The sequence below is a fragment of the Musa acuminata genome, chromosome BXJ2-4, assembly GCF_036884655.1.
Source record: "Musa acuminata AAA Group cultivar baxijiao chromosome BXJ2-4, Cavendish_Baxijiao_AAA, whole genome shotgun sequence".
NCBI lineage: Eukaryota > Viridiplantae > Streptophyta > Magnoliopsida > Zingiberales > Musaceae > Musa > Musa acuminata.
Window position 1 is genome coordinate 39,433,719 of NC_088341.1, and position 11,319 is coordinate 39,445,037.

General features: G+C 39.3%; 1 protein-coding gene across 1 annotated transcript; it reads left to right on the forward strand.

Annotated features, from left to right (window-relative positions):
- Window positions 1–1,207: 1,207 nt before the first annotated feature.
- LOC103983114 (large ribosomal subunit protein uL4z) lies at window positions 1,208–3,615 on the forward strand. Its single transcript, XM_009400283.3, has 2 exons — window positions 1,208–2,381; window positions 3,266–3,615. The coding sequence occupies exons 1-2, from the start codon at window positions 1,275–1,277 to the stop codon at window positions 3,377–3,379; spliced, it is 1,221 nt and encodes a 406-aa protein (XP_009398558.1). The 5' UTR covers window positions 1,208–1,274; the 3' UTR covers window positions 3,380–3,615.
- Window positions 3,616–11,319: the final 7,704 nt, after the last annotated feature.

Sequence of the window (11,319 nt, forward strand, 5' to 3'; positions counted from 1 at the left end):
ATTGATATGAGTCTTATATGATAAAACTATACTTTAAAAGATTACCAAATATTATATAATAAATTTATTTTTTTAATATTTTTAAATATTTACTGAAAAAATAAAAATAAAATAAATAGATGAATGTATACCATCTTTAAAAAGTCATAGAATCTAGATATATAATAAATTAAAAAATACAATCATATAAATATATATAATATTTTTTTAAAAAAATCATCTTATCGAAGACATAAATCATATTGATTTTTCACTAAATCATATTTATAATTTTATGATTTTAGATAATATTATAAATTATTTTAAAAATTATATTAACATTCTATAAAAATGCTGAAACACTAATGCTATCCTAAGATATCATCATAATTTAAGCATTTCTAATACAACATCATTTTTAAATTATCAAATTATCAAATTATCAAATACCAAATTATATTTGAAATATGTATGGAACCCTCAATATATATTTAAAAAATATATATTTGTAAATATATTTAATGCTCTAATATAAGATAATACGTATCATGATATCTTAGTAATATCGAGCTTGCGACTAACATTCTGGTGCATTTACAACCTCATCAATTTAATTTAATTTAATTTTAGATGAAGATAATTAGCCATTTCATATTTCATATTTTCTCTATTAGTTAGTTCCACCGATCTCACAGTTAGATAGAGTAGGGGGCCGTCCTCTTGCATCTATCGGGAGACTTCATAAAGCATAATACATCATAATTCTCTTTCTTGAAATCTCTAGTACCCACCATTCTATCCTCCACTCCATTCAACTGACAGATTACCTATGTTTGATGAAGTAACCAAATAGAGATATTTTGGTGTTTATTCATCAAAATTTAATTTTTAAATACATATCATTATAAAATATACATGTATTTCATTATCGTTCATCACATTTAAGTAATCATTTAAATGCAACTCGAAACTGTAAATGAATTATTATGATTATCACAATATTTATTTTTTTAGAAAATTTAAATAAATGTTTCATATTTCCATAATTTAAATTTAAATAGCTTTTTAAGTATGGGCTTGGCTCGATCTATGGGCCTTCACTCAAGTCTCCGCTTGCGTTCTCATCTCAAAGTATCACTCACCGATCAAAACCCAACGGACGGTCATGATTACTCGAACCCTAATACACCGCTCACGCCTTATATAATGCCAACCCGTCCCGCCGCTGGTCACCTTGAACCCTAAGTCGGGCATTCTCCAGCGCCGCATCCCGCCGCCACCGCTCTCCTCCTCCCATGGCCTCCGCCGCCGTCCGTCCCCTCGTTACCGTGCAGCCCCTCGAGGGCGACATGGCCACCGATGCGCCGGCCGCCGTCCCCTTGCCCGACGCCTTCAAGGCCCCGATCCGCCCCGACGTCGTCCGCTTCGCCCACGCAAATCTGTCCAAGAACAGCCGCCAGCCCTACGCCGTCTCCAAGCGCGCCGGCCACCAGACCTCTGCCGAGTCCTGGGGAACCGGCCGCGCCGTCTCCCGTATCCCCCGTGTACCTGGCGGCGGCACTCACCGCGCCGGCCAGGGTGCCTTCGGCAACATGTGTCGTGGTGGTCGTATGTTCGCCCCCACCAAGACCTGGCGCCGCTGGCACCGCCGCGTCAACATCAACATGCGCCGCTACGCCGTCGCCTCTGCCATCGCCGCCTCCGCTGTCCCGTCCCTCGTCCTCGCCCGCGGCCACCGGATCGAATCAGTCCCCGAGATCCCCCTCGTGGTCTCCGACTCCGCCGAGGGCGTGGAGAAGACCGCCTCCGCCATCAAGATCCTCAAGCAGATCGGCGCCCTCCCCGACGCCGAGAAGGCCAAGGACACCCAGGGAATCCGCCCCGGCAAGGGTAAGATGCGAAACCGCCGCTACATCTCGCGCAAGGGTCCCCTGATCGTGTACGGCACCGAAGGTTCCAAGATCGTCAAAGCATTCCGTAACATACCCGGCGTCGATGTGGCCAATGTCGAGCGTCTCAACCTTCTGAAGCTAGCCCCAGGAGGCCACATCGGCAGGTTCATCATCTGGACCAAGTCAGCCTTCGAGAAGCTGGACTCGATCTATGGAACCTTCGATAAGCCGTCCGAGAAGAAGAAGGGGTACGTGCTTCCGAGGCCGAAGATGCTGAATGCTGATCTCTCGAGGATCATCAACTCGGATGAGGTGCAGTCGGTTGTGCGACCCATCAAGAAGGAGGTGAAGAGGCACACGCTGAAGAAGAACCCACTGAAGAATCTCTACACGCTTCTGAAGTTGAACCCCTACGCCAAGACCGCCAGGAGGATGTCTCTACTTGCCGAGGCGCAGCGCGTCAAGGCCAAGAAGGAGAAGCTCGACAAGAAGAGGACCCAACTCCCCAAGGTATTGCATTTGTTATACCGTCGTCATCATGTATAGTTCTGTATGTGAGAATTAATCTATTTGGCAATGCTTAGATAGAATTATATTGGAGCTAATTACATGTCAATTCCTGCCTATGTTGTTTGCAGTTATTTCCACTGTTCTGATGTGCTTAGGTTGATTAAAGAAAACATATAAGCAATATATCAACATATAAACTAATATTTGACATTGATGTTTAATATGAATTTGACATGTGTTAGAATGTGATTAGATACATGTTTAAACCTGTGGTGGTATTTATTTCACCAATTATTAGTTTATTCCTTTGGAACTATCCCTTGGTTTATTCAAATTCTTTCTCTTATAGAATTGAAGCATGATATTTTGGCGCCAAATTTGGATATAGTTCTTTCCCATCCATCTGGTTTTATATCTCTCTTATTTTTAATAAATTTAAGACATGTCTATTAGTGGGTTAAATTGCTTCGGGGAGTCCAATTTGTTTTTCTGTTGTTGTTTATACTGTAGTGGTTTGGAAATAACTAGAATTTATTGCTATATTATATACTGTTACATACATGCCGTACTTCAAATGCAGTCATACTTACCACTTGATTTTTGCCAAAATCAGTCATACAATCATGTGATCTTAAATAATATGTAGATTGTAAATCCATTCAAGTCCGTTGAATATTTCTGATACGTCGAAAAGAAGCTTCTGTTTATGATATTGAGGCTTTCAAGGATGCCTTCTACTTGAACAGGGGAAGGCTCGTCTTAGGAATACCAACTACAGCTTGGAATTCTAAGCTGAAAAGCATCCAAGAATTGTGTACATAATTAGCCATGTTTTCTTGGTGATGCTTTTGCACTGAGCTCGGTTGTTTTTTCTTCTTTCTCAGGAAGAAGCTGCTGCAATCAAGTCTGCTGGGCGGGCATGGTACAAGACGATGATCTCCGACAGTGATTACGCTGAGTTCGAGAATTTTTCCAAGTGGCTTGGTGAGACACAGTGAGACTTGGGTGGTCGGCACTTGGTGATTTTATTACAAGTATTACTATAGAATTTTGCATCAAATTAGGTGATTTGATCGATTTGGTCATGGCAAAGGGTAGGAACGCCATATGTGGAACGTCATTTTGAACTCGGTTTACTTTTGTTTTGCTCGTTCTTGTCTGAGTTCGTTTTTGATAAAGCTTTTATGTTGGATCTTAGCAATGCCAGGAATTGAACTGTTTCCATTTCTATCAAGTTCTTCATTTGTCATCTATTGTTGTTGAAGGTTCGGTGAAATCATTAGACGTGGGTGTCCATGCGTTCTTCATGCATGCATTTTCCAATCTTTACCACGTGTACTCTCATTGTTTGTGTTCATACGCGTGTCAATCAACATGCACTGCACCACGCAAAACATTGCCTAGAAAAAGCTACCGCCCCAGGGCGTGCAAAGGCAGCCATGGCGTCAACCGTCAGCCTTCTCAAGGCCACCGTTTACGTCCGTCTCTGCTGCTACTCGGTGAGAGCAGGAAGCAGCAGCAGAAACTTGCGGCTTCTACAGCCCTCTCTTTCCCGTCTCAAACGGCTGACACCTAAACCACTCTCTTGCTCTGCGACGCACGGCCCGTTCTCGCCTGAGGTGCCGCGGGAGCGGCCTCTGCCCCCGCCCGATGACATGCCAGGTATCGACATCCCGCCGGAGATCGTACCGCCTCCTCAGGTCGACCCGCCACAGCCGAGGACTCCGGTACCAACACCTGGGCCGGACTTTCCACGGCCGCCCATCCCTTCCCCGCCTGAGCCTGAGATACCGGTGCCGCCCCCGGATATCTTGCCACGCCAACCTCCTCCCGAGGTCCTTCCGCCGAACCCTTCGGAGATCGAGCCGCCACTGTCGTCGTCGGAGGTCGAGACTCCCGGCACGGTCATGGCTTCTTTGTTCTGATGCGTTGAATGGTGACTCCCGAACACTTGCTAGCTGCATGGCTCTTAACGAAAGCTTGAGAATTCACACCTTTACCAGTTGATAAGATTGTGTGGCTCGTCAGAATAGAATTCTCGTAATGACAGATATATGAATTATCGTGTGGTTATGCTACTAAAGAATTTTAATAGATCAAAAATAAATGTTGGGTATCTTTTGATGTTATTTAAAAAAAATTATTTAATGCGTAGGTGTAATATCATTAGATTTGAATTCGAGTCAAATCAGAAAGCATCCGAAAGTTATCTTGCTAGTATTTTCTAACGAATTATACTATAATTATATTTTATAATTTTTCTTAGAATATATAATAAAAATATTCATTTTTTAAATAGTATAGCTATCAAAAGGATATAAATTAGAATTAAAAGAATATAAATTAAAATTAAAAAGGTTTATAAGGGTAAAATTATAATATAAATTTTTTTCTAATTCTCTTTCTTTCTTTTTTACGGTTGCTATACGAGCGTTGCAATTGTTGTCTGTCAATCACCTACGATTATCCTTATACTATCGATCAATAATCTCATCGATCATCTTGCTATGCGAGCTTTGCAATTGTTGTCTGTCCATCACCTACGATTATCCTTATCCTATCGATCAATAATCTCATCGATCATCGTATCGTATTGTGTCATCGTGCCTATGCATGTTTATGTACACATGAGACAATAACTATCCTTATACTAGTAATTGACAACCACTGTAGTGGCACTATTGCAATCGCTTGTGATCAAAGCAGGTTTATTGGTGTGATAGTGATAGCAAGAAATGACACTATTGTAGTCGCTTGTGGTCTTCTTCGACTGTCGCATCCCACGATGCTTTTGCTACATATAGTAGCATCTGTACGTCGTTACTGCCTATGATTAAGCTAGCGACTATTGGAAGTCGTCGCTCTCAACAATACTATTACCAACAACAAGCTGTTGATGGTGGTCTATCGTTCAAATACGTGGAATCTCATATCGTCCGTAAATAAGTGATATGATAGATTAAATAGAAAGGATATCAACAACACAGACGAATCGTTTAAGCATCGTAAATCAAAACTAAATAACATATTTTTACAAGCGAAGGGTGTTAATAAGAAATGATACTATTGTAGTCATTTGTGGTCTACTTGGACCGTGACATCCCATGATATTTTTGCTACATATAATAATACACTTGTACGTAGTTACTGTCTATGATTAAGCTAGTGACTATTAGAAGTCATTGTTCTCAACAATACTATTACCAACAACAAGCTGCTGATGGTGGTCCATCGTTCAAATATGTGAAACCTCATATCATCCGTAAGTAAATAATATGATAGATTAAATAGAAAGGATATCAACAACACAGACGAATCGTTTAAGAATCGTAAATCAAAACTAAATAACATATTTTCAAAAGCGAATGGTGCTAATAAATATAGTATTTAATTTAAAAATATGGCTATGATAATAATTGTAAGAATAAATATCATGATTATGCTACTGTTATGTAAAAAAAATTATTATAAGAAATTAAAATTAAATAACAATAGATCAAATATACAATGCATACCTTTCCATGTCATTCAAAAGGTCTTTATTTGATCTGTAGGTATATCATTGTCGGATCTAAAAGCTATAGCGATGTTGATCTATAAAGAGAATTAGACCCATCTTCTCATCTTTTCCTATCCTTCATAAGAGCACTATGAGCGATGAATTAAGGACTAAGGGAGATTAAAAATAGACTATAATCTCAATGATTAATATTTCATCTCTAGAAGTTTCTATCAAGATCAGAATTAGGAGAGTCTCTCTCATCAAGAGAATCTCTTACGGAATCTTGTTATAATTGAATTTTCTTTCTATCTATAATATATCTTACCTAATTGACATGATCTAATAATATGATGGTAACCCTTACGGAGAAGATATCTAATGAAGAGGTGGGTCAGATGATTATGGCCAAGTAAGTCAATTATGTGGTGATGATGCTAATCTTCCAAATTACGAAGAACTCATAACAAAAAAGAGTTGAAAAATAATAGGGTATGAAGAACTCATAATATCAGTTGAAGGATTGTTGCTGAAAACTTTTAGCTGAGAGATAACCTATGCCGACCTTTTCGCTAAAAGCTCCCACAGGGATTTGATCTAAACGGTATATTGGTTTTTTTTTTTTCTTCTCATTTTATCAGCAAAAGCATGCCATGAGGCTGTAGGAAACCCATCGAGAACTTACTTGCCACTGTAGGATTTCAATCTAAAACTAAAAGGAAAACGACATTGACCGCTTAAACTGCATCTCATACTTTTGTTGAGCGGTCAAGCATGCTTAATTCGAGCATGTGCAAGTGACGCAGAAGATAATGAGGCTTTAATGGTTATGTGATGATGATGGTCCCAATCCATTCGATCAAAGCAGTCTTAGCATGATATCGAAGCCTGATCTATCGACCGGCAATGCTTGTGCTTGTCGTGTCACCACTTCAATGATGGTGACAAGAAAAGCAGAAGAAGACTACTACTGCATGGACCATGAATTCAGGTTTTCTTGTTCTAGGGTTTACAAGGACTCAACAGCGAGTTGCTTCACTGCCTGCAAGTATTGCATGTGAGAAATGTTAATGTCATGTAAATTGTTCACATAGGATTTGGATGCCACACAGTTTCATTGAGATAGTTGAAACATGATCAATCAATCAATCAATCATCATCCATAAAATGATAATTTGATTAATTTTATGCGTTTTTAGCGTCAGAGAGAACTGCTACTGACGATGTAAAGAATTCTAAAGGATGTTAAGCTGGTTGGCTTCTCAAAATATGCATCTTGTGTACCTGATGGAATTAATCTGGCCTTGTTGAAGTACTACTGCTTCGAGAGAATATTTATGAGGAAGTGCCCATGCTTGCCATTGACAAGACTTTGATTAATAGTAAACATGAGAATATGGAAGACAGATACAAAGTTATTTTAAGTATGCCAACTCTAATTTGAGGTGCTTTGTGAACTAATTACCAAGCAAGTCTTTTTAAGGTCTTCTTGGTTTAAATTACTTTCACCTTCCATCATAAAACCTATTATCGAACTCGGAAAATTAGCGGAGAATAGGACATTAATATTGACAAATATTTGTCAAAAATGATTTAGGAATTACTAATTATTTAAGATGCTTAATGGACAAAGACTTTGTGACAGCAGATAAGATTTATCCAACTATACGAGGAAATCTCTCTACTCTGTTGAGGGAGATCCTTCTTCTTAATCTATATAAATAGAAGAGGGATGTTAATGTATTCAAGCTTCTTCAATAATTCTTCTTATCTTCTATTCTCTTCAACACTTTGTTCAACAATGTAAACTTTGCATTTGCAGTTTGTTCCTTTCATAATTCGGAATTAGGAATTTAGTTATTTGGATGAAAATTTTCACTCATTTCGGATATAAATTGAGTTCAGGATTTCTGAAAGTTTGAACTTAAATTAATGGGGATTCACTTGGTGAACTAAGCTGATAGGATGGGTGACATTCCAGTAGATTAGAGTGCTGAATACTTGAATAATGTTTTCATACCGCAGAAAACAATAATTTTAATTATGCTTAGTTATGATCTACGAGAATAAGACATACACAAATTCATTAGCTGAAGCTTTTAGATGAGATAACAGTGGCTGAAGATTTGACAACCTATGCTTGAAGGAGCTGAATAGGTTATAGATCTTTCGACTTCTTCTTGTGTCTGTCTACGCAACACATATCTGCTCAATCACATCCGGAATTCTTCTTCGGGCGAATTCCCAACATCAATTTATTGCGACATCTATTGCATATCATCACTCCTTTTAAGCAGTGATTCTTCTACCGACATCCATGCCTCTCGGAACTCGCTTGCACTGCTTCAGCTCCAGTTTGACAAGCTTAGAGACCACCCTTTCTTCCATCCAACAACATGCTGTCACACACCATAAGCTCAGTTTTGTTCTCATCCGCAGAGCCCTTCTTTGTTTTTTTTGTTCTCTTGGCCGATGTGACTTGTTGTGGGTAGATTAATCTGGACGTGTACTATATATATGCACACCACAAAAGACACATATATAGCTTCGTCTTCGCCATGGCCAAAGCTTTGAAAAGGGGTTCACGAGGAGCACACAAGCTCCATCTGATCCCCCTTGGAAGACATAAACTATATTAGCCTTAACATAAGTTGGTATCTTGTGATGCATGCCATGGCTGCAGTAGTGGTTACCCATGTACGTTATATAGCAAGGCTTTGAGAGCCAGTAATCGCTCTTCTGAATCCGCATGGGAGTACGGTCCCAAACATATGGCTGTCTTCAACCCTTTGGTGGTGCTGGATTCCACCCTGCAACCTGCAGGCTGCAACCCTAAACCTCCCCTATATATACATGTAGCACTGGTGATACTGTAACCCTAAACCTCCCTAGCTAACACACAAACCCTGGTGCTAGCTGTTCTCCTTGTCTCTCACTCTCTCTCTCGGATCTTCTCTCTATTTTATGAGTCTCAACCACCTTTAGTTTTGTCTTTGGATCATATAATATAGTTTTTGTGTGATGGTCTTCACTTTTGCACCACCACCCTACCACTCCATTCTTCCCTCTATAAATCCAGTTGGTGGGGCTTATGAGTGTGATATACTTGGAGTTGATGCTTCTTTACCCTCGTCTCTTCTCTTCTTCTCATCATTGTGCTTTACATGCTTGTTCCATGTTGTGTGTGTCTCTTCTTTCTTGGCTTCTCTTCCTGTCTTCTCCATCACTAGGATCTTTCCTTTTCCTTCATGATCTTTTTTAGCTGTTATTTTCATCTTCCTGGTGTGACATTGTTCCATCAAGATTCTTTTCCATGCGTGATGTGTTGTTTATCTTTCCAGAGAAATGGTTCAGTGAGGCCTACCGAGAAGTGCTCAGGGGAATGAGTGAAGCTGCCAGCATGATCTAACACTGAATGACCAGAACACTTGCAATAACAATGTTTGTGTTCATCGAGGTTAGTCTTTGCTAGGTCATGCTGTGACAGCCTCACTTCTTCCCATTGTTGGGCACAGAAATCTCTCTCGCTCTCTCTCTCTCTCTACCAGAAACAAAGAACAAGAGATAGACAATGTAAGTATGCTCTCTCTCTCTCTCTCTCTCTCTTTCTCCTGGTGTTTCATATCACCATGCTTACTGAGCCTTTTTTTGTGCTTTCCAATGTTTTCACCTACAAATGAAGAACAACTTCACCTGCTGCCTCCACTTCATGAGAGCAATAGATATGTGACTAAAGAAGGGCTTCGTGTTTCTCTCTCAGAGACGAAACATGTCGACTTGTTTTGATGTCATATACAATCTGAATGAACCTTCAGGAGTGTAGAAAAATGCTAGTCATCTGTGGATCAGAACATTTGACATCACTCGGTGACCAAAAACCCATGATAGATTTATGCAAAGGTTTTGGAAGAAGATGCTGTCAAGGTATCATTTGTTGATGCATGGAAGGTCGTGGTTGCTGCATGCCGAGGACACACGTAATGTTGAACAGTTCCCGTCTCACTTATCACAGCTTGATTTGATGTTTAGAGTTTAAAGACTTCTCTGCAACAAATCTCACATGATTTTTCTTGTGATATTTGTATGCTTTTCAGATATTCATTAATTAAGCACATCTGATCTTACTGGCCGTGCAAGAAGGATAATCATTTACAGGCGGTGCTGCTCGTGACGGCCGTCGGACAGGCCCGCTACCTCACCCACATGGGTCCTCCATGTCTCGGCAACCCCCGTCGACGCCACCGTGGTCATGCTCGTGGCGCCCACCGTCGTCATCGCCTTCTTCACCTGCTTCGGCATTCTCTCCTGTCGCCTGTCCATCTTCATGCTGGTTGCGTGCGGCACGCCCCACGTCTGCCATGGCTGCCGTCAGCGCCCATTTCTATCACCATCTTCCTGCTCGGCTCGAACGACGGGCCGTCGTTTCAAAGCATATGGACTGTGATGCTGCTCCTCTACTGCTGCTTCTTCGGGCTCCATGCAGCCAGCCTAGGGTTCTCTGCCACGGCGGCTTCCACCAGCAAATTGCTGCTCTTTATGCTGATAAGACAAGAGAGTGAGATAGATATTGGAAACTTCAATTTAATTTAGTATCTTTGTCTTAATAGTAAAAGAGGCCACAAAAAAAGTATTAAAAGATTATATTGAATAATATTATATTAATGTCAGAGTCGACTTCTTTCCACACTCTTCAACCGATATGGATTATCAATTTCGAGTCCTGTCGATTTTTAATATTTAATTATATTACGCCAGACATATTAATATAGTAAACATTGACAAGTTTAAATTATTAAGAATTTACTCAATTTATTTGGATTGTCCCCACTAATCGTATCACATGCCAATATATTCAATAAATATTTAGTTGAAATTAATTGTAAGCTTGAGTTTTGAATATAATGGTAACTGAATATATATATATATATATATATATATATATATATATATATATCAAGAAATAGAAAATAACAAAGTGTGTAATTAAAATGATCGAATAAAAAAACCTTGTAAGTAAAAGCATTAATATCTTGAATATATTATTGGATAGAAAGAAGAGATTAATGAAATCCTTTGAGTAGAAATAATTTTATATCATGCAAACCTAAAAAAACGTTCTTCATGGATCATAATGTTAAATGATTAAAAAGTAACATATGTGAAAACAAATTAATGTAACTAAAATGAGAATATTAAAATGGATTTGTGAAGTTACTATTAAAACATATAATAAGAAAGACATGTGGCCCTCAGAATATTTTGAATGTAATTAAAGATATCATAAATAATGTTTTAGCCCCTTTTCGATGGAAGAAGAACACTGACACTTGGGGGTTCTCAATTGCTTAGAGGAAATTAACACCCTTCATGAAACACTTCCTCTCATATGATTTCATTTTTTTTCTATATCGTTTGAGGCACATCACTGAGAATTCTGTG

Excerpts from the sequence above, each read along its gene's own strand:
- LOC103983114 (XM_009400283.3), top strand. The coding sequence starts at position 1,275 with ATGGCCTCCGCCGCCGTCCGTCCCCTCGTTACCGTGCAGCCCCTCGAG. Across the intron at positions 2,382-3,265 it reads AGAGGACCCAACTCCCCAAG|GAAGAAGCTGCTGCAATCAA; the intron begins GTATTGCATTTG and ends CTTCTTTCTCAG.